The sequence below is a fragment of the Amblyraja radiata genome, unplaced genomic scaffold, assembly GCF_010909765.2.
Source record: "Amblyraja radiata isolate CabotCenter1 unplaced genomic scaffold, sAmbRad1.1.pri scaffold_486_ctg1, whole genome shotgun sequence".
NCBI lineage: Eukaryota > Metazoa > Chordata > Chondrichthyes > Rajiformes > Rajidae > Amblyraja > Amblyraja radiata.
Window position 1 is genome coordinate 62,522 of NW_022630564.1, and position 26,064 is coordinate 88,585.

Below are 26,064 nucleotides of genomic sequence, written 5' to 3' on the forward strand. Positions count from 1 at the left end.
CTCCTTTCAGGACTCTTCTCTTTTTTTACCTATGTCATTGGTACCTATATGTACCACGCCTCGGCTCCTCCCCTCCTCCTTTCAGGATATCTTGGACACGTTGAGACACATCACAGACCCTGGCACCAGGGAGGCAAACTCCATCCGGGTCTCCCGACTGCGTCCACAGAATCGCCTCTGACCCCCTAACTATAGAGTCCCTTATTAGTATTGCTCTCCTGTTCTTTTCCTTACCCTTCTGAGCACAGGACCGGTCTCTGTACCGGAGGCCCGGCCGCTGTCGCTACCCCCAGGTAGGCTGTCCCCCCCAACAGTGCTCAAACAGGAGTACTTATTATCAAGGTGTACAGCCTCCGGGGTACTCTCTAGTCCCTGCCTGTGCCCCTTGCCTCTCCCAACCGTGATCCACTTGCCTGCCTCCTGTGGTCTTGGAGTGACCACCTCCCTGTAACTCCTATCAATGACTTCCTCACTCTCCCTGACCAGACGGAGGTCATCGAGCTGCTGCTCCAGGTTCCTAATACGGTCCTTAGGAGCCCCATCTCGATACACCTGGCACAGATGTGGACGTCTGGAGGGCTATCAGACTCCATGACTTCCCACATCTGACATCCAGAACAGTAAACTGCCCTGGCCCTCATACTCCCCTTACCTAGGATACAATACAAACAGCTACAATACAGTACAATCAGCAGGGATCTGACTCCCAATCAGCTGCTCCCTCTTGTCTGCTTCCACCAATCAGCGGCTTCCTCAAACCCACTTGTTTTTGAAGTGGAACTTGGAACGTTGCAGATTTCAGCTCCAACGGCTCTCGGGCCTCTGTAGAAGCAAGCCCCGCGCTCCTCTTTAAATCCTACCGCTCGGGTGTAGCTCCTCCTCCCTCTGCGACCTCTCCAACGGCTCTCGGGCCTCTGAAGAAGCAAGCCCCCGCTCCTCTTTAATCCTACCGCTCGGGTGCAGCTCCTCCCTCTGCGACCTCTCCAACGGCTCTCGGGCCTCTGAAGAAGCAAGCCCCGCGCTCCTCTTTAAATCCTACCGCTCGGGTGTAGCTCCTCCCTCTGCGACCTCTCCAACGGCTCTCGGGCCTCTCTGATGAAGTGCAAATAACATAAAATGGGTTCATAATAATCAGAGTTTTGTCCGAGCCACGTTTAATAGCCTGATGGCTGTGGGGAAGTAGCTATTCCTGAACCTGGTTGTTGCAGTCTTTAGGCTCCTGTACTTTCTACCTGAAGGTAGCAGGGAGATGAGTGTGTGGCCAGGATGGTGTGGGTCTTTGATGATACTGCCAGCCTTTTTGAGGCAGCGACTGTGATAAATCCCGCAATGGAAGGAAGGTCAGAGCCGATGATGGACTGGGCAGTGTTTACTATTTTTTGTAGTCTTTTCCTCTCCAGGGCGCTCAATTTGCCATACCAAGCCATGATGCAACGGGTCAGCATGCTCTCTACTGTGCACCTGTAGAAGTTAGAGAGAGTCTTCCTTGACAAACCGACTCTCCGTAATCTACTCAGGAAGTAGAGGCTCTGATGAGCTTTCTTGATAATTGCATTAGTGTTCTTGGACCAGGAAAGATCTTCAGATTCCCTTCCTACTGCTTCCAAAGTGCACAATCATTTCCTTGGTTTTGCTGGTGTTGAGGGCCAGGTTATTGCGCTGGCACCATATGGACAGTTGCTCAATCTCTCTTCTATACTCTGACTCATCCCCATCAGTGATACGTCCCACAGTCATGAGTCCCGCAGTCATGAGTATAGAATGAGTACAGCAGGGGGCTGAGCACGCAGCCTTGAGGTGCTCCCGTGCTGATTGTTATCGAGGCTGACACATTTCCACCAATACGAACAGACTGTGGTATGTGAATGAGGAAGTCGAGGATCCAATTGCAGAGGGATGCGCAGAGACCCAGTTCTGCGAGTTTGGTAACCAGCTTGGAGGGGATGATTATGTTAAATGCCGAGCACGGGTGTCAGGGGTATGGGGAAAAGGCAGAGAATGGGGTTAGGAGGGAGAAATAGATCGGCCGTCATTTAGTGGCGAAGTAGACTTGATGGTCCGAATTGCCTAATTTTGCTCCTATCACATAGTCTTTATAGACATTATAGGTTTAAGGTGAGGGGGGGGGGTGATTTAATGGAACCTGAGGGGTGACATTTTCACACAAAGGGTGGTGGGTGTATGGAACGAGCTGCCGGAGGAGGTAGTTGAGGCAAGGACTATCCAATGGTTAAGCAACATTTAGACGGGTACATGGATAGGACAGGTCTGGAGGGATATGGACCAAACGCGGGCAGGTGGAACTAGTGTACATGGGACATGTTAGCCGGTGAGGGCAAGTTGGGCCTGTTTCCACGCTGTAAAAATAATTTAAAAAGAAAATTACCAGTCCAATTTTATTCTTTAACAAGAATTAGAATCTAACCCTATATCGCCACATAAACTATTCCCCCGCAACGTTGATTACACTTCGAGTCGGGTCGGGTAGGCTCCGGTTACTGAAATGGACGAAAAAAATGCCCACGTTCCGCTCCGTAGCGTACTACACGTCAGCCCATTGCATTTAGTAGGAGTGGCCTATCTTGTTCCGATATCGGATCTTTGCTCAGAGATAGTGGCATTAGTCAGTGAACTGGGGAGGGGAGGGGGGGGGCGGGGAGGGTGGAGAGAGGCAAATCAGCTTACTTAAAGTTGAAGAAACCCTATAGTTTACAAGCCAGCTTGCTGCATCTGGTGTGCACCGCGTTTGTGGCCACGTACTTTGCGCGGAAATCATTCCAATCTCGGGGGAGTGGAGAATTTCTCTGCGGATATCGCCTCTGGCTTGGGAAGTCGATACTTGTGTTTGCTGAAAGGAGTCTCGGTACATCTCAGCTCCTAGCGCCGGGGTTGTGTCGACCCAGTGAGGTTCTCTGTCTGCACTCAGCACTGATTGTGCCGGGAGGAGCTCCAAGCAAGACCATTCGTCCCATCGCCAACGCTGCAATCCCCTTACAGAGGCAGACGGGCCGCTTCCCTCGATCGGTGAGTGATGCAGGTTCGTGTCCCAGGAATGGACAAGAAACAAAACATGCGGGAATATTCAGCAAAGGGGTCCTCGACCGGAAACGTCACCCATTTCTTCTCTCTAGAGATGTGCCTGTCCCGCTGAGTTACTCCAGCTTTTTATGTATAAAACGCTGGAGGAACTTAGATAACTTCAAGAATCTCTTGCTCACCATCCCTCCTCCTTCACAGTTCTCCGACCAGTCTGTCAGTCCCTGTTTACATTTATCTCTGCCTCGGTGACACTAGCTAACAACGATCTATTCCACATGTTCCATGATCTGCCATCCCCTTTGTCTCGTTGTAACACCTTAACTTCCTTAGCTCTGTGTCCCCTCTCCCCTGGCTCTCAGTCTGAAGAAGGGTCACGTCCCGAAACGTCTCCCATTCCTTCCATCCACAGATGCTGCCTGTCCCGCTGATTTACTCCAGCGTTTGTGTCGATCTTCAGTTTAAACCAACATCGGCAGTTCCTTCCTACACGTTTACAGGTTTAATATGGGTTCAAGTTCAAGTGAGTTTATTGTCATGTGTCCCTGTATATGACAATGAAATTCTTGCTTTGCTTAAGCACACAGAACATAGTAGGCATTTACTACAAAACCGATAAGTGTGTCCATATACCATAATATAATATATACACACATGATAAATAACTGATGAAGTGCAAATAACAGAAAATGGGTTATAATAACAGAGTTTTGTCCGAGCCAGGTTTAATAGCCTGATGGCTGTGGGGAAGTAGCTATTCCTGAACCTGGTTGTTGCAGTCTTCCTGGCTCCTGTACCTTCTACCTGAAGGTAGCAGGGAGCTGAGTGTGTGGCCAGGATGGTGTGGGTCTTTGATGATACTGCCAGCCTTTTTGAGGCAGCGGACTACGATAAATCCCCTCGATGGAAGGAAGGTCAGAGCCGATGATGGACTGGGCAGTGTTTACTACTTTTTGTAGTCTTTTCCTCTCCAGGGCGCTCAAATTGCCGAACCAAGCCATGAGCAACCGGTCAGCATGCTCTCTACTGTGCACTGTAGAAGTTAGAGAAGAGTCTTCCTTGACAAACCAACTCTCCGTACCTTCTCAGGAATTAGAGGCGCTGATGAGCTTTCTTGATAAATTGCATTAGTGTTCTCGGACAGGAAAGATCTTCAGAGATGTGCACGCCCAGAAATTTGAAGCTCTTGACCCTTTCAACCATTGGTATCAAATGGGGTTGTGGATTCCCCTCACTACTACCTTCCAAAGTCCACAATCAATTCCTTTGTTTTGCTGGTGTTGAGGGCCAGATTATTGCGCTGGCACCATATGGACAGTTGTCCGATCTCTCTTCTATACTCTGACTCATCCCCATCAGTGATACGTCCCACAGTCATGAGTCCCGCAGTCATGAGTATAGAGTGAGTACAGCAGGGGGCTGAGCACGCAGCCTTGAGGTGCTCCCGTGCTGATTGTTATCGAGGCTGACACATTTCCACCAATACGAACAGACTGTGGTATGTGAATGAAGGAAGTCGAGGATCCAATTGCAGAGGGATGCGCAGAGACCAGTTCTGCGAGTTTGGTAACCAGCTTGGAGGGGATGATTAGTTAAATGCCGAGCACGGGTGTCAGGGGTTATGGGGAAAAGGCAGGAGAATGGGGTTAGGAGGGAGAAATAGATCGGCCGTCATTGAGTGGCGAAGTAGACTTGATGGTCCGAATTGCCTAATTTTGCTCCTATCACATAGTCTTTATAGACATTATAGGTTTAAGGTGAGGGGGGGGGGGTGATTTAATGGGAACCTGAGGGGTGACATTTTCACACAAAGGGTGGTGGGTGTATGGAACGAGCTGCCGGAGGAGGTAGTTGAGGCAAGGACTATCCAATGGTTAAGCAACATTTAGACGGGTACATGGATAGGACAGGTCTGGAGGGATATGGTCCAAACGCGGGCAGGTGGAACTAGTGTACATGGGACATGTTAGCCGGTGAGGGCAAGTTGGGCCTGTTTCCACGCTGTAAAAATAATTTTAAAGAAATTACCAGTCAAATTTTATTCTTTAACAAGAATTATGAATCTAACCCTATATCGCACACATAAACTATTCCCCCGCAACGTTGATTACACTTCGAGTCGGGTCGGGTAGGCTCCGGTTACTGAAATGGACGAAAAAAAATGCCCACGTTCCGCTCCGTAGCGTACTACACGCCAGCCCATTGCATTTAGTAGGAGTGGCCTGTCTTGTTCCGATATCGGATCTTTGCTCAGGATAGTGGCATTAGTCAGTGAACTGGGGAGGGGGGCGGGGAGGGGTGGAGAGAGGTAAATCAAGGTTACTTAAAGTTGAAGAAACCTATATTTACAAGCCAGCTTGCTGCATCTGGTGTGCACCGCGTTTGTGGCCACGTACTTTGCGCGGAAATCATTTCAATCTCGGGAGTGGAGAATTTCTCTGCAGATATCGCCTCTGGCGTGGGAGTCGATACTTGTGTTTGCTGAAAGGAGTCTCGGTACATCTCAGCTCCTAGCGCCGGGGTTGTGTCGGCCCAGTGAGGTTCTCTGTCTGCACTCAGCACTGATTGTGCCGGGAGGAGCTCCAAGCAAGACCATTCGTCCCATCGCCAACGCTGCAATCCCTTTACAGCTGCAGACGGTCGCTTCCTCGATCGGTGAGTGATGCAGGTTCGTTTCCCAGAAATGGACAAGAACAAAACATGCGGGAATCTTCAGCTAAAAGGTCTCGACCCGAAACGTCATGTTGGTGGGTGTGGGCAAGTTGGGCCGAAGGGCCTGTTTCCACGCTGTTAAATTCTATCACTCTATGACCCGAAATATCGTCTGTCCATTTCCAGATGTTGCCTGTTTCTCCAGCACTTTGTGTTAATACTGAGGCCAGGACCAAACCTTCAGTGCTTGCGAAAGTTTTTAAAATTTATATTAGCATCTTCAGTGCTATGCTTTGCTTTAAGCTACACTAGCATGTGATAGTGTCACACTATATATATGACGAAACTACACACATGTCATTACAGAGACGATATACACTTAGCCCTCGTTTTAGGGGTTTTTCGAGATAGCTAGGTATATTAAGGGGGAGGGGGGTTTTTCCCAAAAAAATGTATCGGCCTTTTTTTTTTTCTTCCCGACCCGGGGGCACCTATATAATATATCTATGCCTATATAGATGTTTGTGGTTAAAAAATCTTAGTTTTTCCCATTAATTAAATATTAATTTTCTTAGTAATATGCGGTTTAATAGAATGTCTTTATTAAACCTTTGTCCAATTATTCGTATATATGGATGGAAGTTAAATTTCAATTATTGGTCTTAGCCATGTGAGTACTGCCTTATTTTGACAAGTAGAAGCCCAGCGAATGATATAAGTAGCGAAGTTTTATAATATTATGTTGAGTATAGGACTAACTTAATTTGATGTTCCGGCCGCAACCCGACAGAGACGTCTGGAGGGTTAATCTTTGCTTCATCCCCAAAAAAAACTGGGAGGGCTGGAAATCTTGAGACGATGAATAGTTGAATGCTAACTAAGGGAACTAGAGGAAAGGCAAAATGACGCGATTAAGAGACGTATGCCGTTCAAGGGTGCCTAATGTGAGCATTTGAGCAAGTTCTGGGGATTAATCCAATTCAGTACCACAAACCGTGCAAAGGTGGCTATATTAGGGTATTGGTTGGTTCTCGCCAGCCCTAATAATCAACTGTAATTAATATATTGCTTATTTAAAAATGTGTGCTTTAGTCTAACGGTTGAGAGAAAAATGAGGTAACTGAGTGGATAAATTAGTTATGATTCTTTGGATATTAGAAAAATGTGGGTTAATAATTATATATAATGTAATAGTTGGACATTTACTAATGAGTATTATACATGGTATGTCATGAAATAGCTTACAGTCGATGAATGAGTATTATACATAGTACTATAATATGTACATATTACATATATATGAGCCCAATAATATATATGTATATCTGACTAAGTAAGGGCCGCAAAATTGACGACCAGGAAAACTGGTGTGTCTCAGGAGGTAGTTTAAGCAGAATCTTGGCTTTGGGAGCCAAGGATGGGAGTTCAACCCTCTCTTTCCTGAATACAGCTTGTTTTGGGAGGCCTGTTTTGGGGAGGCCTGTTTTGGGGAGGCCTGTTTTGGGGAGGCCTGTTTTGGGGAGGCATCCCACCTCCAATTTTTGGTTTACAAGACCAACGCCTTAATTTTTAGGCTACCATAACATATTAAAGATTTAAAATTTTATTTTCTCATCAGCCGGCAAGGGGAAGAAGGATGAGGAATAAGAGGAAGTAAATAACGGAGGCAATTTGGCCGATAATGATGAATGGTTGCTCTACTGGTTGGCCCCCAATCCATGTTAGAATGATAGTGTTTGTGAGTAGTGTTCAAAATAAGATTTGGGTGATTGGTCGAAATGTGGCGCTTCGTTGCTTGGATGTATGTAGTATGGGCACCAGCATGAGGATGAGGATTGAAAATAAGAGAGCAAGGACCCCCCCTAGTTTGTTCGGGATAGAGCGCAGGATCGCGTAGGCAAACAGGAAGTATCATTCTGGCTTGATGTGAGGTGGTGTGAGTAGGGGATCGGCTGGGATGAAATTTTCTGTGTCCCCTAGAAGGTTGGGTGTGAAAAGAGCAAGCAGGGTTAGGAGGAGGCCTAGGATGAAGAAGCCTAAAAGGTCTTTGTAAGAGAAGTAAGGGTGAAATGGGATTTTATCTGTGTTAGAGTTGAGTCCAGTGGGGTTATTAGAGCCTATCTCGTGAAGGAAGAGGAGGTGGAGTAGGGTAAGTGCAACAATTAGGAAAGGAAATAAGAAATGGAAGGCAAAGAATCGGGTTAGGGTGGCGTTATCGACTGAGAAGCCCCCTCAAATCCACTCTACTAAAATGTTGCCGATATAGGGGAAAGCGGATAGGAGGTTTGTAATGACTGTTGCGCCTCAAAATGATATTTGACCCCATGGCAAGACATAGCCTACAAAGGCTGTTGCTATTAATAAAAATAAAAGGATTACCCCAATATTTCATGTTTCTTTGTTGAGGTAAGATCCGTAGTAGAATCCACGAGCTATGTGAATGTAAATACAGATAAAAAAGAGTGAGGCTCCATTGGCGTGAATATTGCGGATAAGTCATCCATAATTCACATCTCGGCAGATGTGAACAACTGAGGAGAAAGCGGAGGCGATATCTGGGGTGTAGTGCATGGCTAAGAAGAGGCCAGTGAGGATCTGAATAATCAGGCAAAGTCCTAGAAGTGAGCCATAATTTCATCAGATTGAGATGTTGACTGGGGTGGGGAGGTCAATAAGTGAGCTATTAATAATCTTAAATAATGGATGGGTTTTTCGAATATTTGTGGTCATTAGGTTCTTGTAGTTGAATAACAACGGTAGTTTTTCAGACTATTGGTCTTAGTTAAAATCTAAGTGGGAATTTATGATTTATTTAGTATTTATTATAATGTTGGGTTTTATTATAGGTTTGGTAGCAGTGGCTTCAAATCCTTCTCCTTATTATGCTGCCCTCGGTTTAGTAATTTCTGCTGGCGTGGGGTGTGGTTTGTTGGTAAGTTCTGGAAGTTCTTTTTTATCTTTAGTTTTATTTTTAATTTATTTAGGGGGGATGTTGGTTGTGTTTGCTTATACTGCGGCACTTGTTGCAGAACCTTATCCTGAGTCATGAGGGGATTGATCGGTGTTAATTTATGTTTTATTTTATGTTGGGGGTTTAATATACGTTAATAAACATTTTGTTGGGGGTTGAGGGTGAGGGTGGTTTGGGGGGGATGAAATTAATGGTCTAGAGGTGATTCGTGGGGATTTTAGTGGTGTAGCTTTACTATATTCTTATGGTGGTTATTTACTTATACTAAGTGGTTGAATACTGCTTTTGGCATTGTTTGTTGTACTAGAGTTAACTCGTGGTGTTTCTTGAGGGACATTGCGTGTAGTCTAAATTATGATTAGTGTAGCTAGGGTAAGAGTGAGGAAAAAGATTATAAGATAAATTTTAATGAAGCCTTGCTGGGGTAGTGTAAATAATTTAATTATGGATGTTTGTTGGATAAGTTTATTTTTTGGTCCTATTTTTTCATTTCATGTTAGGTCAATCAGGTGGGTTGAGATAGTTTGAGCTCAGTGAAGGTTGATTTGTGGGTAAATACGGTGGAAAATTGGTGGGAAATAGCCTAATATATTAGAGAAATTATGGGTTGATATGGTTGGGTAAATTTTAAATTGGTGTTTGGTGAGGTTGGTTAATTCTAGGGCTAAAAGTAGGCCCATAATTGTTACTAGGAGGGCGGAGAGTTTAAGGGTGAGTGGTATTGTTAAAATTTGTGTTTTGGTTGGTGTTATGTTGAAGGTAATAATGAGACCGGCTAAGATACTTCCATAAGCTAGGCGTTTAATAGGTTTTAACACTAAGGGATTGTTTTCATTGATAGGTGTCAGTGGGGTAAATCGTGGTGTATTTATTAATGTGAAGAAGATAAGTCGGAGGCTATAAATAGCAGTGAAGGAAGTAGCTAACAAGGTTATTGTCAGGGCTCAGGCGTTTAGGTTAGATGTGTTCATGGCTTCGATGATGGCGTCTTTTGAAAAGAAACCGGATAGGAAAGGTATACCTGTTAGGGCCAAGCTTCCAACTGTAAGGGAGGAAGCAGTAAATGGTAGAAGTTTGTGGAGCCCTCCTATTTTTCGAATATCTTGTTCGTTATCTAGGCTATGAATGATGGAGCCAGAACAAAGAAAGAGTATAGCTTTGAAGAAGGCGTGTGTGCAGATATGAAGGAAGGCTAATTGAGGCTGATTTAGGCCAATGGTCACTATTATGAGGCCTAATTGGCTGGATGTGGAGAAGGCTACGATCTTCTTGATATCGTTTTGGGTGAGGGCACAGGTAGCTGTAAATAGAGTCGTTAATGCACCTAAGCATAGGCAAGCTGATAAGATTAGCTGATTATCTTGAATTAAGGGATGAAGCCGGATTAGAAGAAATACACCGGCTACGACTATTGTGCTTGAGTGGAGTAGGGCGGAGACTGGCGTAGGCCCCTCCATGGCTGATGGCAGCCAGGGATGGAGGCCGAATTGTGCTGATTTTCCGGCAGCAGCTAGTACTAGGCCTATTAGAGGTAAAGTTAGATCAGTGTTTTTAGATAGAATAAATAATTGTTGAGTTTCTCATGAGTTGAGATTTATAGCTAGTCAGGCTATACTTAGAATTAATCCGATATCTCCGATGCGGTTATAAATTACTGCTTGGAGAGCTGCTGTGTTAGCGTCTGCTCGGCTATACCATCAACCGATGAGGAGAAATGATATGATACCGACTCCCTCCCAACCGATAAATAATTGAAACAAATTATTAGCGGTGATAAGGATCATCATTGTCATAAGAAAAAGAAGAAGGTATTTAAAGAAACGGTTAAAGTTTGGGTCTGTATGCATATATCAGAGTGCAAATTCTAGGATGGATCATGTAACGTAGAGGGCTACGGGTGTGAAGATAATAGAGTAGAGGTCAAATTTAAAGCTTATGTTAATATTTATAGGCCCTAGGTTGATTCAGTTTCAATTGGTTGTAATAGATTCTACACCTTGATCAAGGAACAAGAAGAGGGGAATTAAGCTGACAAAGAATGAGAGCTTAACGGCTGTTTTAACGTGAGTAGAGGCTCAGTTGGGATTAACGGATTCTTGGGGGGAGGTTATAGATAAAAATAAAGGGTAAAGAAGAATAATAAAAATTAACAGGAATGAAGAGTTAAAGATAATTGAGTTCATGGCTATTGCTTGGAGTTGCACCAAGAGTTTTTGGTTCCTAAGACCAATAGATGTCTATTATCTTTCAAAAGCTTAAGTGAGCCATGGAGTTGAACCATGAGTAAAAGAATTAGCAGTCCTTTTTGTCCCGGACCTCTCTTGGTGAGTAAAAAGATTTTAACTTTTATTTTTAGAATCACAATCTAACGTTTTAATTAAACTATAGACACAAAATGTTCATCCTAGGATGAGTTCAGGTTTGGTAATGATGAGAATTGTGGGGAGAAGGTGAAGGTATATGAGCAGGTGTTCTCGTGTGTGGGAGGGGGTTAGAAAGAGTAAATGTTGAGGTGTGGGGCCCCGTTGTGTTATTAGGAATATATATAATGAGTAGGATGCTGTTAATAAAACTCCTATTCCTGTTAGGATAATAGTTCAGTTTGATCACTTAAAAAGGGAGGAGATAATGAGTAATTCCCCTATGAGGTTTGGGCTGGGGGGTAAGGCGAGATTGGCTAAGTTAGCTAAAAATCAGGATGTGCCTATAAGTGGTAGGATAATTTGGGTGCCTCGGGCCAATAAGAGTGTTCGGCTATGAATACGTTCATAGTTGGTATTAGCTAAGCAGAAAAGTATTGATGAGACTAACCCATGGGCAATTATAAGGGCTGTGGCACCTGCGAAGCTTCATGGGGTTTGAATCAGGATGGCTGCTGCTACAAGGCCTATATGACTAACTGATGAGTAGGCAATTAAGGATTTAAGATCTGTTTGTCGAAGACAGATAGAGCTAGTCATAATAATTCCTCAGATTGCTAGAATTAGGAAGGGGTATGCTATTTCTTTTGTGAGGGGGTTAAGTATAACAATAATCCGTATTATGCCATAGCCTCCTAGTTTAAGGAGGACTGCAGCTAGAATTATGGAGCCGGCAATTGGGGCTTCTACGTGGGCTTTAGGTAATCAGAGATGAACTCCGTAGAGGGGTATTTTCACCAGGAAGGCAACTAGGCAGGCAGCCCATCAAAATTTATTGGCTCAGGAGTGTAGGTTGGAAATGTTTGGGTATTGTAAAATAAGTATGGATAGGGTGCCGAGATCCTTTTGTAAGACAAGTAGGGCAATTAAGAGGGGTAAGGAGCCTGCAAGGGTGTAGAATAAAAAGTAAATGCCGGCATTAAGACGCTCAGTTTGATTTCCTCATCGTGTAATAATAATAAGAGTTGGGATGAGTGTAGCTTCAAATATAATATAAAATAGAATTATCTCTGTTGCACTAAATGCTAAAATTAGTAGTGTTTGGAGGGTGATTAGTAAAGAGATATAAATCTGTTGTCGTTTATGGGGTTCAGCGGTTAAGTGTTTAAGGCTAGCTAAGAGTATAAGTGGTAGGAGTCAGCATGTAAGTGCGAGTAGAGGGGCAGAAAGAGGATCAACACCAAGAAAAAGGTTAGAGTAATTTCAGCCCATCTCAAAGTCTCATTTAAATCAGGTGAGACTTAATGAGGCAATTAAAAGGCTATTAGAGATAGTTGAAGTCCATATTCATTTTTTGGGTGCGAGTCATGAGATTGGGAATAATAGGAGGGTGGGGATAAGGATTTTTAACATTGTAGAAGGTTGAGGTTGTTAAGGTGATCAGTTCCGTGGGTGCGGGTGGCGGCTACAAGAAGGGCTAGTCCAGAACTTGCTTCGCAGGCTGAGAATGTTAGTAAAATTATAGGTGCCAAGGATAAAGAGGGGGAGTTTATTACTATAGATCAGATAGCGATTGCAATGAAGAGGGAGAGTATTATCCCTTCAAGACAAATAAGGGCTGATAGTAGATGGGAGCGATTGAAAGCTAGTCCTGTAAGGCCAAGAATAAATGCTGATGTAATTGTGAAGTAAATAGGAGTCATAAGGCACTTATGGATTTTCACCATAATTTATTAAGTCGAAATTAATGGTCTTTTTTTGGACTAAGCACCTATTCTGCTCATTCAAGGCCTCCTTGAAGTCATTCATAGACAAGGCCTAGTGTGAGTAGGATAATAATAATGGAAGCTCAAAGGGTGGTGGTGAGTGGAGAGCCTAATTGATCCCCTCAGGGCAATGGAAGGAGTAAGGCAATCTCCAAATCAAATAGTAAGAAGAGAATTGCCACTAGGAAGAATCGTAGGGAGAATGGGAGGCGTGCAGATCCTAGGGGATCAAATCCACACTCGTAAGGTGACAGTTTTTCACTATCTGGGTTAAGAGTCGGCAGTCAGAATGCGATGAAAGCTAGGATTAGGGAAACGAGGGCGGGAATGGCGATAGATAATGTAATGAGGTTCATTACTTCTCCTTGGAGTCTAACCAAGAATGAATGATTGGAAGTCATTTGTACTAGTTTATACTAGAAAAGTATTATGAGCCTCATCAATAAATTGATACATAAAGGAATAATCATACTACGTCGACAAAGTGTCAGTATCATGCAGCGGCTTCAAAGCCAAAGTGGTGTTCTGATGTAAAATGGAAGAGGATTTGGCGTAGTAAACAGATTAAAAGAAATGTTGAGCCAATAATAACATGGAGTCCATGGAAGCCGGTTGCTACGAAGAAGGTTGTTCCGTAAACCCCGTCGGCAATGGTGAATGGGGCTTCGTAATATTCTATGGCTTGAAGAGCTGTAAAGTAAAAACCTAAGAGAACTGTAAGTGTAAGAGCTTGAATAGCTTCTTTTCGATCCCCTTCCATGATGCTATGGTGTGCTCAGGTGACAGTGACTCCGGAGGCTAATAGAACAGCAGTATTAAGTAATGGGACTTCAAATGGGTCTAAGGGAGTAATTCCTGTGGGAGGTCAGCAGCCCCCTAATTCAGGGGTTGGGGCTAGGCTGGCGTGATAAAATGCTCAGAAAAATCCAAGGAAGAAGAATACTTCTGATATAATAAAGAGAATCATGCCGTAGCGTAGGCCTTTTTGTACTGGGGGGGTGTGGTGTCCTTGAAATGTTCCTTCTCGGATGACATCTCGTCACCATTGAATAACTGTGAGAGCAAGAAGGATGAGTCCTAGGAGGAGAAGGGACATGGTGTGAAAATGAAATCAAATGGCTAGGCCTGAGGTTATAAGGAGAGCAGCAATAGCTCCTGTTAACGGTCATGGGCTTGGGTCAACTATGTGATATGCGTGTGCTTGGTGGGCCATTATTAAACGTTTTCTTGTAGATACAGGCTTAATAATAGTACAAATACATAGGCTTGAATCATGGCTACGGCCACTTCTAATAGAGTAAGTAGAAATAATACGATAGAAGTTAGGATTGCTACTGCAGGCATAGTGGAGATTAATACAAAGGCTGCTGTTGCAATTAATTGTATTAATAAATGGCCTGCTGTGAGGTTAGCTGTGAGTCGAACTCCTAAGGCTAAGGGTCGAATGAATAGGCTAATAGTTTCGATAATAATGAGAACTGGAATTAAAGGGGTGGGGGTGCCTTCTGGGAGGAGATGGCCTAGGGCAATGGTGGGTTGATTTAATATGCCAATTAAGACTGTGGTTAATCACAAGGGAAGGGCAAAAGCTATATTTAATGAGAGTTGGGTTGTTGGTGTAAATGTGTAAGGGAGAAGGCCTAGTAGGTTAATAGTAATTAAGAAAAGTATAAGGGCTGTGAGAATAATGGCTCATTTGTGTCCTCCCACATTAAGAGGTTGTAGGAGTTGCTGCGTAAATCGGCTAATAAATCATGTTTGTAGGGTGATGAGGCGGTTGTTAAGTCATCGGTTTGAGGGAGTTTGGAAGATTACTGCTGGTATAATAATTGCTAGGGCAATTAAGGGTAGGCCTATAAGTGAGGGGCTTAAAAATTGATCAAAAAAGTTTAAGATCATGGTCAGTTTCAGGGTTCTGGTTTTTGTTTTTCAGTATTTTTTGGGGTGGGGCTATAATTGAGTAAATAAGATGTAAGTTTATGTGGTAAGACGATCAAGAAGAATAACCAGGAGAATAGGAAGATTAAAAATCAGGGATTGAGGTTGAGTTGAGGCATATCATCAAGGGTGGTTGGGAATCACCAATATTTAGCTTAAAAGGCTAATGCTGGACCCTGTTAGCTTCTTAATGAGACTTCTTCTAGCATTAATGAAGATCAATTTTCAAAGTGTTCTAAGGGTACTGCTTCAACTACGATGGGTATAAAGCTGTGGTTGGCACCACAGATTTCTGAACACTGTCCGTAATAGACACCAGGCCGAGAAATGATAAAGGCGGTTTGATTGAGGCGTCCTGGTACTGCATCTATTTTTACTCCAAGTGCTGGGATTGTTCAGGAGTGTAAGACATCTTCTGCGGTTACTAAAACTCGAATAGGGGACTCTATTGGGACAACCATGCGGTGGTCTGTCTCTAGAAGTCGAAATTGTCCTGGATACAAGTCCTCAGTTTGGATTATGTAGGAGTCAAATTCTAAATTTTCATAGTCTGTATATTCGTAGCTTCAATATCATTGATGGCCTAACGCTTTAATTGTAATGTGTGGATCATTAATTTCGTCTATTAGGTATAAGATCCGTAGCGAGGGTAGTGCAATTATAATAAGGATGATAGCGGGTAAGATGGTTCATACAATTTCAATTTCTTGTGAGTCTAAGATATATTTATTAGTTAGTTTAGTAGTTACTATTGCTACAATAATATAAAGAACTAATGTGCTAATAAGAAAGACAATTATTAATGTGTGGTCGTGGAAATGGAGAAGTTCTTCTATAATAGGGGAGGCTGCGTCTTGGAATCCTAATTGTGCTGGGTGTGCCATTAATTTAAGATTCGTGGGAGTTTAACCCACAATTTCACCTCGACAAGGTGATGTAATTGATTTACTAGAGTCTCAAGAAAGTGACAGAGTGGTGATGTGGTTGGCTTGAAACCAACTTATGGGGGTTCAATTCCTTCCTTTCTTGTTAATAAGCAGGCTGTTGAACTTGAACGAAAGCTGGTTCTTCATAGGTGTGGTATGGAGGAGGGCAGCCATGAAGTCATTCTACATTGGTATTAGAGAGTTCAATAGATAGAACTTCACGTTTTGAGGCAAATGCTTCTCAAATAATAAATAATAAGATGATGACAGCGACTAACGAGATTAGGGATCCGATAGATGATACAACATTTCAAAGGGTGTAAGCATCTGGGTAATCTGAATAGCGTCGTGGTATGCCCGCTAAACCTAGGAAGTGTTGGGGGAAAAAGGTCAGGTTTACTCCGATAAATATAATTAAGAATTGAATTTTTGATCATGTGGAGTGAAGTGTGTAGCCTGTGAATAAGGGGAATCAATGAACAAAGCCTGCTATAATAGCAAATACTGCTCCTATTGAGAGAACATAATGGAAATGGGCTACAACATAATAGGTGTCGTGGAGTACAATGTCAAGGGAAGAATTGGCTAAAACAACCCCCGTCAGCCCTCCAACTGTGAATAGGAAGATAAAGCCTAATGCTCAAAGTAGTGGTGTTTCTCATTTAATGGAGCCGCCGTGGAGGGTGGCTAGTCAGCTAAAGACTTTAACACCTGTTGGAATGGCAATAATTATCGTGGCTGATGTAAAATACGCTCGTGTGTCTACATCTATCCCTACTGTAAATATGTGGTGTGCTCAGACGATAAACCCTAAAAGACCAATAGCTATTATTGCTCAAACTATACCTATATAGCCGAAGGGTTCTTTTTTACCAGAGTAATAAGCAACTACATGTGAGATTATTCCAAATCCTGGTAAAATTAGAATATATACTTCAGGGTGACCAAAGAATCAGAATAAGTGCTGGTAGAGAATAGGGTCTCCTCCCCCTGCGGGGTCAAAGAAAGTTGTATTGAGGTTACGATCTGTAAGTAGTATGGTAATGCCAGCTGCTAGTACTGGGAGGGCCATAAGAAGTAAGACAGTTGTGACAAGGATAGATCACACGAATAAAGGTGTTTGGTATTGAGAGATTGCTGGGGGTTTTATGTTGATGATTGTGGTGATGAAATTAATGGAGGCTAAGATAGAAGAAATACCTGCCAAATGAAGAGAGAAAATTGTTAAGTCTACGGAGGCCCCCGCGTGAGCTAGATTTCCAGCTAGAGGGGGGTAAACAGTTCAACCTGTTCCAGCTCCGGCTTCAACCCCAGCGGAGGCCAGGAGAAGAAGAAATGAAGGGGGTAAAAGTCAAAAGCTTATGTTATTTATGCGTGGAAAGGCTATATCTGGAGAGCCGATCATTAAAGGGACGAGTCAATTGCCGAATCCCCCGATTATAATTGGTATAACCATAAAAAAGATTATTACTAAGGCATGGGCTGTAACAAGGACATTATAAATTTGATCATCACCTAGAAGTGATCCGGGCTGACTTAGTTCTGCTCGAATTAAGAGACTTAGGCCAGTTCCGACTATACCTGCTCAGGCACCAAAGATTAAGTAAAGGGTGCCGATATCTTTGTGATTAGTAGAGAATAATCAGCGATTAATTGCCACAGGTAAGATGGCTGAGAGTTAAGCGGTGGTCTGTAGTTCCGCGAAGAGAGGTTAGAGTCCTCTTCTTACCAAGTCCCGTAGTAAAGTTTACACAAGATTGCAAATCCTGAGACGGAGATTAAGGCTCTCCCGGGGCTTCTCCCGCCTTTTACCCTACGGCGGGAGAAGCCTAGATAAAAGTTCGATGGTTTAAACGCTTAACTGTTAATTAAGATGTTGTAGGATCGAGGCCTGCTTATCTAGAAGACTTTAGTTTAATTAAATCATCTGGGTTGCATTCAGAGGATGTGAGATAGAGTCTTGCAAGTCTTATCAGAAGTTAAGAGATTTGAACTCTTATTGAAAGCTTTGAAGGCTTTTGGTTTTATTAACCTAAATTTCTTACGTGGATAGTGTCAGTAATGTTGGGGTTAGGGGGAGGAGAAGGATGGAGAGAGAAGTGGTGATTGTGAGTAAGATATTCATTTGAGTGGTTTTTGCTCGTCATGAGGATATGAAAAAGATTGGGGTTGGGGAGATAGTTAGGGTTATTGCGTAGCAGAGACGTAAGTAAAAAAATAAGCTAAGGAGAGTTGCCAGGGCTATAATAGTGGCTGGGATTAGTAGATCTTGCTTAGTTAGTTCTTGCAAGATGAGTCATTTGGGTATAAACCCTGAGAGTGGGGGCAAGCCTCCTAATGAGAGTAAAGTAACTAAGGATAGGATTGAGAGTAGTGGGGATTTGGTAGCAGATACGGAGATTGAGTTGATTTTTGTTGAATTAAGTGTATTAAATAGGAGAAATATTGAGGTGGTTATAATAATATAGAGGGCAAGGTTTAGTAGTGCTAGATTTGGGGCAAAATGAATAATAGTGATTATTCATCCTAGGTGTGCAATTGATGAATACGCTAGAATTTTTCGTAGTTGTGTTTGATTAAGTCCGCTTCATCCCCCGACGATGATTGAGGTAACCCCCAGGGCTATGAGAATATTTGGGTTAAGGAGGGGGTAGAGTTGAAGGAGGATGGCGAATGGAGCTAGTTTTTGTCATGTTGAGAGGATAAGTCCCGTGGTCAGGTCCAATCCTTGGAGGACTTCTGGTAATCAGAAGTGTATAGGTGCCAGACCAATTTTTAAGGCTAAGGCTAAGGTAATTAGTGTGGCGGAGGTTGGTGAAAGCATGTCGGTAATGTTTCACTGTCCTGTAGTTCAGGCATTTGTTGTTCCTGCAAAGAGGAGGAGTGCAGAAGCTGTGGCTTGTGTGAGGAAGTACTTGGTAGTGGCTTCTACTGCACGTGGGTGTTGTTGGTGAATTATTAATGGGATAATAGCTATAGTATTAATTTCTAAGCCTATTCAAATTAGAAGTCAATGGGAGCCTATGAATGTGATTGTAGTGCCTAGACCTAGGCTGAGGAGGAGGATTGATAATACGAGGGGGTTCATTAGTAGAGGAAGGATTTTAACCAACATGGTAGGGGTATGGGCCCAAAAGCTTAATTAGCTGACTTTACTCTAGGAAGTAGTATAATAGGAAGTACATAGAGTTTTGATCTCTATGGAGTAGGTTCAAGCCCTATTTTTCTAAGGAAGGGGAATGATTTTAACATTCATGTTTCACTCTATCAAAGTGATCCTTTAATTCAGGCACGCTTCCTTAGGTGAGGGGTGGGAGGCTTGCCATGGAGGTGGGTAGAGTGATGTGTCATAAAATAAGAGCTAATGTAAGTGGTAAGAAGTTTTTTCATACTAGGTGTATGAGTTGGTCGTAGCGGAATCGTGGGTAAGAGGCACGAATTCATAGGAATAGGATGGTTAACATGGTTGCTTTAATTATAAGGCTTAATGTTGAAATTTGAGGGAGGGAGGGGTTATAAGATACGCCTATAAAGAGGATAACTGATAATGTATTTATTATTAAAATATTGGAGTATTCCGCTAGGAAGAATAGGGCGAAAGGTCCTCCTGCGTACTCAATATTAAAGCCAGAGACTAGTTCTGACTCTCCTTCTGTTAAATCAAATGGAGCTCGGTTGGTTTCTGCTAAGGTTGAGATGTATCATATTATGGCAAGTGGTCAAGCTGGGATGAGAAGTCAGATTGTTTCTTGGGTAAAATTAAATGTGTGTAGTGTGAAGCCCCCGGCTATGATAACTAACGACAGTAAGATTAAGCCCAAGGTAACTTCATAGGAAATAGTTTGTGCTACAGCACGTAGTGCCCCTATTAATGCGTACTTAGAATTAGAGGCTCAGCCGGAGCCCAGGATGGTGTAAACGGTTAAGCTAGAAATGGCTAAAATAAATAATAAGCCTAAGTTAAGATTGAGGATGGAGTGAGGCAGGGGTAATGGTATTCATATAAGTAGGGCTAAGGTTAGGGCAGCGGTTGGGGTTGCTAGAAAAAGAAAATGGGATGAGTGTGAGGGGCGGATTGGTTCTTTGGTAAAGAGTTTTAATCCATCAGCGATAGGTTGGAGGAGCCCATATGGTCCTACTACATTAGGGCCCTTACGAAGTTGCATGTAACCTAAGATTTTACGTTCTACAAGGGTTAAGAATGCTGTGGCCAGTAAGACTGGGATGATGTAGGTTAAAGGGTGAATGATTTGGGTAATAATGGTTTTTAACATGGTTAAGGAGAGGAGTTGAACCTCTGGATCAAAGAGTTTAGGTCTTTTGCAATTACCAGGCTCTGCCACCTTAACTCGCTATAATCTTTAGTAGAGGGCTAACCCCTCTTTACTGTTTGAGTTGATTTCAACAGATGAGGGAGAAGCGTGCCTGGGGCATAGGCTCCATTTTCCCGGTCCTTTCGTACTAGGGAAAATATCTACATAGATAGAAACTGACCTGGATTACTCCGGTCTGAACTCAGATCACGTAGGACTGTTAATCGTTGAACAAACGAACCCTTAATAGCGGTTGCACCATTAGGATGTCCTGATCCAACATCGAGGTCGTAAACCCTTTCGGCGATATGGACTCTTAGAAAGGATTGCGCTGTTATCCCTAGGGTAACTTGGTTCATTGATCAGGATTTAATCCTGGGTCATTATTCGTTAGATATTCTATTAATCAGAACTGTCGCTCTAATTTTTAAGTAAAAATACTCAATCGATAAGGAGGTTTTATTTTACTCCTTGGTCGCCCCAACCGAAAACATTAAGTTAGGCTATCCTTATGTTAGGTTAAGTCTTTAGATTAATTATTGGTTAGATAATAACTTAAGTGTTTAAAGCTCCATAGGGTCTTCTCGTCTTATGGTAATATCCCCGCTTCTGCACGGGGAGATCAATTTCATTGATTAGAAAATAGAGACAGGTAAACTCTCGTGATGCCTTTCATACAGGTCTTCAATTAAAAGACAAGTGATTACGCTACCTTCGCACGGTCATAATACCGCGGCCGTTAAACAATGTCACAGGGCAGGCGGGACCTCTTATACAGAGTTTGCAAGAGGCGATGTTTTTGGTAAACAGGCGGAGTTTGTGTTTGCCGAGTTCCTTTACTTTCTTTTAATCTTTCCTATAAGCACTCCTGTGTAGGGTTAACGATATAACAAATGTGTTTTTCTAGTTTATTATTATTAATATTATAACCTCAGGTTGGTGTCGGTTAATAATCAGTGATTTAATTCTTTCTGACTTACACGGGTGCTTTGGAGAGGTTAATCCTCTAATTACTCATTTTAGTATAAGTTCTTTTATTTAGTATAATAAAAAAAACCAATATTGGTTAGGGGGTTTGGAGAATGTATCGGAATTATTGGTTAATTAAGGGCTGGAGCTATGACGCTTGCTGATCAGATGGCTGCTTTTAGGCCTACTGGGGTATGGTCCTTTAATAGTATGATCATTACCCTCCTAATAAAGTTGTTTCTTAATTCAAAAGAGTTGTACCTCTTTTAAATAACTAATAATTCTTACAAGTCACCTTATTTAGGTAATCTTAGTTGATGGGGTGAAGAATTATTGCAGAATTTAAGTTATTTTTTTGGGTAACCAGCTATCACTAGGCTCGGTAGGCTTATCACCTCTACTCGGGAGTCTTCCCACTCTTTTGCCACAGAGACGGGTTGGCTCTAGTATGCTGCTCCGAAGTAGCTCGCCTAGTTTCGGGAAGGTGGACTTAAGGTCTTTTTGCCCACTTGTTCTTACTAAATCATGATGCAAAAGGTACAGGGGTGAATCTTTGCTTTTTGTTACTTTAATGATTTGTTTCAATTCTTTTTCAGCTTTCCCTTGCGGTACTTTTTCTATAGCGCTAAGTATTTCTGTTCTATCACCTATACTAGGAATGTGAAAATGTTTTAAGTATAAAATATTAAGATAATTTATTAGTAATATTGAAGCTAATTAATGGTAATTAGGCTAGTTTTAAGGTTCAAGATAACTCGAGTTGCACGGGTGTATCCTCGGTGTAAGGGAGGTGCTTTACTAATTTAGCCATATTTTGATTATTCCAAGTACACTTTCCAGTACACTTACCATGTTACGACTTGCCTCCTCTTGTGATAAAAATTTATTTATAGAATAGAGTAGCTTAGGTTGAGGAGAGTGACGGGCGGTGTGTGCGCGCCTCAGAGCCGGTTTCAGGAAAATATCCTAAGTTTTTCTTACTGCTAAATCCACCTTATAAGTGATTTTTCATTCTACTGTCCGTGTTTTCTTGAGAGAAAATGTAGCCCATTTCTTTCCACTTCATTCGCTACACCTCGACCTGACGTTTTGGAGGAAGTCCATTGTGCTTACTTTTATACCCTCATGGGGTGAGCTGACGACGGCGGTATATAGGCGGTAAGAGCAAGAAGTGGTAAGGTTTAACGTGGATTATCGGTTATAGAACAGGCTCCTCTAGGGGGGTCTGGGGCATCGCCAAGTCCTTTGGGTTTTAAGCTAGCGCTTGTAGTACTCAGGCGGACTTAAACAAAGTAAGTGATGATAAAGGTCTATTTATGGTTAAGCATAGTAGGGTATCTAATCCTAGTTTGTGTCTTAACTGTCGTGAGGTCAAAAGCTCTATGTCATTAGAGTCACTTTCGTCAGTGTATTATTCCTTTTATAGGTGCGTATGACAGCTTTATAAGGTTATAACTCTAGTATTTTTAGAAACTTTTAATCACCCTTTACGCCGTGAAGTATTAATGTGAGTTACTCGTATAACCGCGGTGGCTGGCACGAGATTAACCAACTCTTTTAACTTTAACTGATTCAAGCTTGCGCTTATTATTCAATGTCTATCACTGCTGAATTCCCTTGGGGGTGTGGTTAAGCGAGGTGTCATGGGTTATACACACTGTATATGCCTGATACCAGCTCCTAAACAAATAAGGGCATGATTAGGGCGTTCTCACTGGAGTGCGGAAACTTGCATGTGTAAATTTGGCAGGTGGAACTAGTGTAGATGGGACATGTTAGCCGGTGAGGGCAAGTTGGGCCTGTTTCCACGCTGTAAAATTCTATTACTCTATGACCCGAAATGTCGTCTGTCCATTTCCAGATACTCCCCGTTCCTCCAGCACTTTGTGTTCTGCTCATGTATCAGGGTATCTGTACAGTGGGGGTGTGTATCCATCTGTGTGTGTGTTTTGTTTTAGTGCTAAAGGCAGTGGTTCATCCTGACCACAGCACTAACAATGGACCTTTGCCTCAGTGTACAGTAACTCCACAGGGTGTACAGCAAGTATTGAAAGCATGTTGCATTTTATAGCAGCAGGGCTTTGAGCGATGAGGGTACATGTTATGCATAGGCAGGAACTGCAGATGCTGGTTTACACCAAAAGACAAACACAGGGTGCTGGAGTAACTCAGTGGGACGGACGGCATCTCTGGAGAATGCGTAGGAAGGATCCGCAGATGCTGGTTTAGACATAAAAAGCTGGAGTAATTCAGTGGGTCAGATACCAAATCTGGAGAGAAGGAATGGGTGGTGTTTCGTGTCGAGACCCTCCTTCAGTACTTTGTTTCAATAGATTTCACTTGTTTTCGAAATGCAAAAAAACCCGCTCCAGTTAGAACACAGCCCTGCATCAGTCTCTGCGTTTGTCACTTCAGATGCACCTTTTTGTTTTTAGTAACAGATCTCCGGATGTGTGGGGGGAGATATTGATTTATAATGTTGATATCTCGGTCACGCAATTAAAGGACGTTCTTTTAGGAAGGAGATGAGGAGGAATTTCTATCGTCAGAGGGTGGTGAATCTGTGGAATTCTTTGCCACCAAAGGCTCTGGAGGCAACGTCAGTGGATATATTTAAGGTAGAGATAGATTCTTGATTAGTACGGGTATCAAAGGTTAAAGGGAGAAGGCAGGAGAATGGGGTTACTAGGGAGAGATAGAATGGCGGAGATGACTTGACGGGCCAAATGGCCTAATACTACACCTATCAGTCATGATCTTCACCTTGTTTCCCTTCACTTGTTTGAGGGGTATCTACACCGGACTCTGCCCCCAAATGTCCAGCAGCAGAAGGACCCTAGACAATGGTCCTCCCCCATGGAGCCTTGGCGTTGGCTGCACCAAGCTACAGTACATCCCTCAGCACATACTCCTGCAGTGTAGAGCGGGCCAGTCAGCAACATTCTGCGACTGATGTCTGGCTGAAATTTCCTTCCTGCAAGGAAGGAATTTTCAAGGTGGGAATGTGGGACCAGATGGATTGTTCTTACCCAGAGCTAGAAGGGACCCAATGGGCAGAATGGCCTTCATCCACACGAAAAACATACTGTGATTCTCAATGCAATAGTTAACATCCCTTAACATGAACACGGGATTCGATACCGACCACGGGCGCTGTCTGTACGGAGTTTGTACGTTCTTCCCGTGACCTGCGTGGGTTTTCTCCGAGATCTTCGGTTTCCTCCCACACTCCTAAGATTTACAGGTTTATAGGTGAATTGTCTTGGTATAAATGTAAATTGACCCTGGCGCGTGTAGGATAGTGTTTCTCATTATCCCCGCACACTAAAACCCACTGTACGAGGTAATTCAAGAGTTCTCTCGAGTTTCCCCTGATTCGAACTCGGAGAATTACGGTAATAGCCGCTCGTGGGAACTCGGGTCTCTCGTCAACATTTTTCAACAAGTTGAAAAATCTTCACGAGCTTACCGCGTTTCCAGAGTACCTGCCGTTAGTGTTACCAGCCGCTAAGAGACGTCCCGAGCTCCGACGTACCGCTACGTACATTCTACGTACTTACTGGGTCTCTAAACGTATTCTATTCTATTCTTCTATTACCACGAGTTTGATTTTTTTTAAACTCGGGCGAGCTCTTGAATTACCTCGTACAGTGGGACAGGCCCTTAGTGTGCGGGAAACGTGGCCGGCACGGACTCGGTGGGCCGAAGGGCCTGTTTCTGCACTGTATCTCTAAACTAAACCTTTTTGGTCACATCTTAAAAAGCCGTACGTCGAGTGGATTCATCTTCATATTTTATTTCTCGTTCTATTTCAGATCACTGGATTTTGTTGACTGTCCACGTCCGGTTTAGTGATGAGTGAGTACTTGCAACTGGCCACTCTGGGCCGGCCTTTCCAGTTGGGAATGCTGTACGACTGCCGATCAGATGCTCTGATCCCAGGTACTGGAATGTCTTCACACAAATCATGAAGTCACATGAGCCCAGAGTAGGTGAATCGAAAGACGTGATAAGGGAATAACATATAGTGCAAGGTAAAGCCAGCAAAGTCTGATTAAGGGTGGTCCAAGGGTCACCAATGAGGTAGATAGTGGTTCAGGACTACTCTCTGGTTGTGGTGGGATTCAGATATACCTTCTACTCAATGAATTTATACTTCTGAGGGATTTTTTCAAATGCTCTCTGATATGGGTTGATATGAGGGAAGATCTTATACAGGTGTGTAAAATCATGAGAGGATTAGATCGGGTAGATGCGTAGAGTCTCTTGCTCAGAGTAGGGGAATCAAGGACAAGAGGACATAGGTTTAAAGTGAAGGGGAAAAGATAGGAATCTGAGAGGTTACTTTTTTACACAACAGGTGGTGGATGTATGGAACAAGTTACCAGAGGAGGTAGTTGAGGCAGGGACCATCCCAATGGTTAAGAAACAGTTAAACGGGTACATGGATAGGACAGGTTTGGAGGGGTATGGGCCAAACGCAGTCTGGTGGGACTAGTGTAGCTGGGACATGTTTGTCAATGTGGACAAGTCAGGTCTCTTTACATGCTGTATCACTCTGATACAATGGTGTCAATGCAGGGCCATAAGTTCAGTTGACCAATCTCACAATGGTGGCCACAACTTTGTCAGTAATAGTCCAGTTTATACAGTGGATTGAATATTGGGCGGCAGGGTGGCGCAGCAGTAGAGTTGCTGCCTTACAGCACCAGAGACCCAGGTTCGATCCTGACTACGGGCGCTGTCTGTACAGAGTTTGTACGTTCTCCCTGTGACCTGCGTGAATTTTCTCCGAGATCTCTGGTTTACCTCCCACACTCCAAGGACATGCAGTTTTGTAAGTTAATTGGCTTAGTAAAATTGTAAATTGTTCCTAGTGTGTGCAGTATAGTGTTAGTATGCGGGGATCGCTGGATGGCGTTGGCCCGGTGGGCCGAAGGGCCTGTTTCCGTGCTGTATCTCTGAACTAAACTAAACATGGATATTTGAAGAATATTTGAACACGATCCAAATCACCGCCTATCCATGTTCTCCAGAATTGCCTCCTGACCCGCTGAGTTACTGTCGCACTCAATGTATTTTTAGTTTAGTTTTAGAGATACAGCTCAGAAACAGGCCGTTCGGCCCACCGAG

The 26,064-nt window shown here is 43.2% G+C and overlaps 2 protein-coding genes and 8 pseudogenes across 2 annotated transcripts in view; 2 read left to right on the forward strand and 8 right to left on the reverse strand.

Moving 5' to 3' along the window:
- LOC116970018 overlaps window positions 1-5,699 on the forward strand; it is a 9,637-nt pseudogene extending 3,938 nt beyond the window's left edge.
- LOC116970020 (neoverrucotoxin subunit alpha-like) overlaps window positions 5,476-26,064 on the forward strand; it is a 30,615-nt gene continuing 10,026 nt past the window's right edge. Inside the window, exons 1-2 of the mRNA XM_033016765.1 lie at window positions 5,476-5,691; window positions 24,747-24,873. Of these exons, the coding sequence (XP_032872656.1) occupies window positions 24,786-24,873 (88 nt within the window). The 5' untranslated portion in view covers window positions 5,476-5,691; window positions 24,747-24,785. The remainder of the gene's footprint in view (window positions 5,692-24,746; window positions 24,874-26,064) is intronic.
- On the reverse strand, window positions 7,273-8,441 carry LOC116970028 (annotated as a pseudogene).
- Window positions 7,276-10,923, reverse strand: LOC116970040 (NADH-ubiquinone oxidoreductase chain 5-like). Its single transcript, XM_033016768.1, has one exon. The coding sequence runs from the start codon at window positions 10,114-10,116 to the stop codon at window positions 9,604-9,606; it is 513 nt and encodes a 170-aa protein (XP_032872659.1). The 5' UTR covers window positions 10,117-10,923; the 3' UTR covers window positions 7,276-9,603.
- Window positions 11,052-13,070, reverse strand: LOC116970029 (annotated as a pseudogene).
- LOC116970034 lies at window positions 13,211-14,718 on the reverse strand (annotated as a pseudogene).
- On the reverse strand, window positions 14,917-15,629 carry LOC116970036 (annotated as a pseudogene).
- Window positions 15,682-17,324, reverse strand: LOC116970019 (annotated as a pseudogene).
- On the reverse strand, window positions 15,682-18,796 carry LOC116970023 (annotated as a pseudogene).
- LOC116970021 lies at window positions 15,682-19,973 on the reverse strand (annotated as a pseudogene).

Excerpts from the sequence above, each read along its gene's own strand:
- LOC116970040 (XM_033016768.1), bottom strand. The coding sequence starts at position 10,116 with ATGGAGGGGCCTACGCCAGTCTCCGCCCTACTCCACTCAAGCACAATA.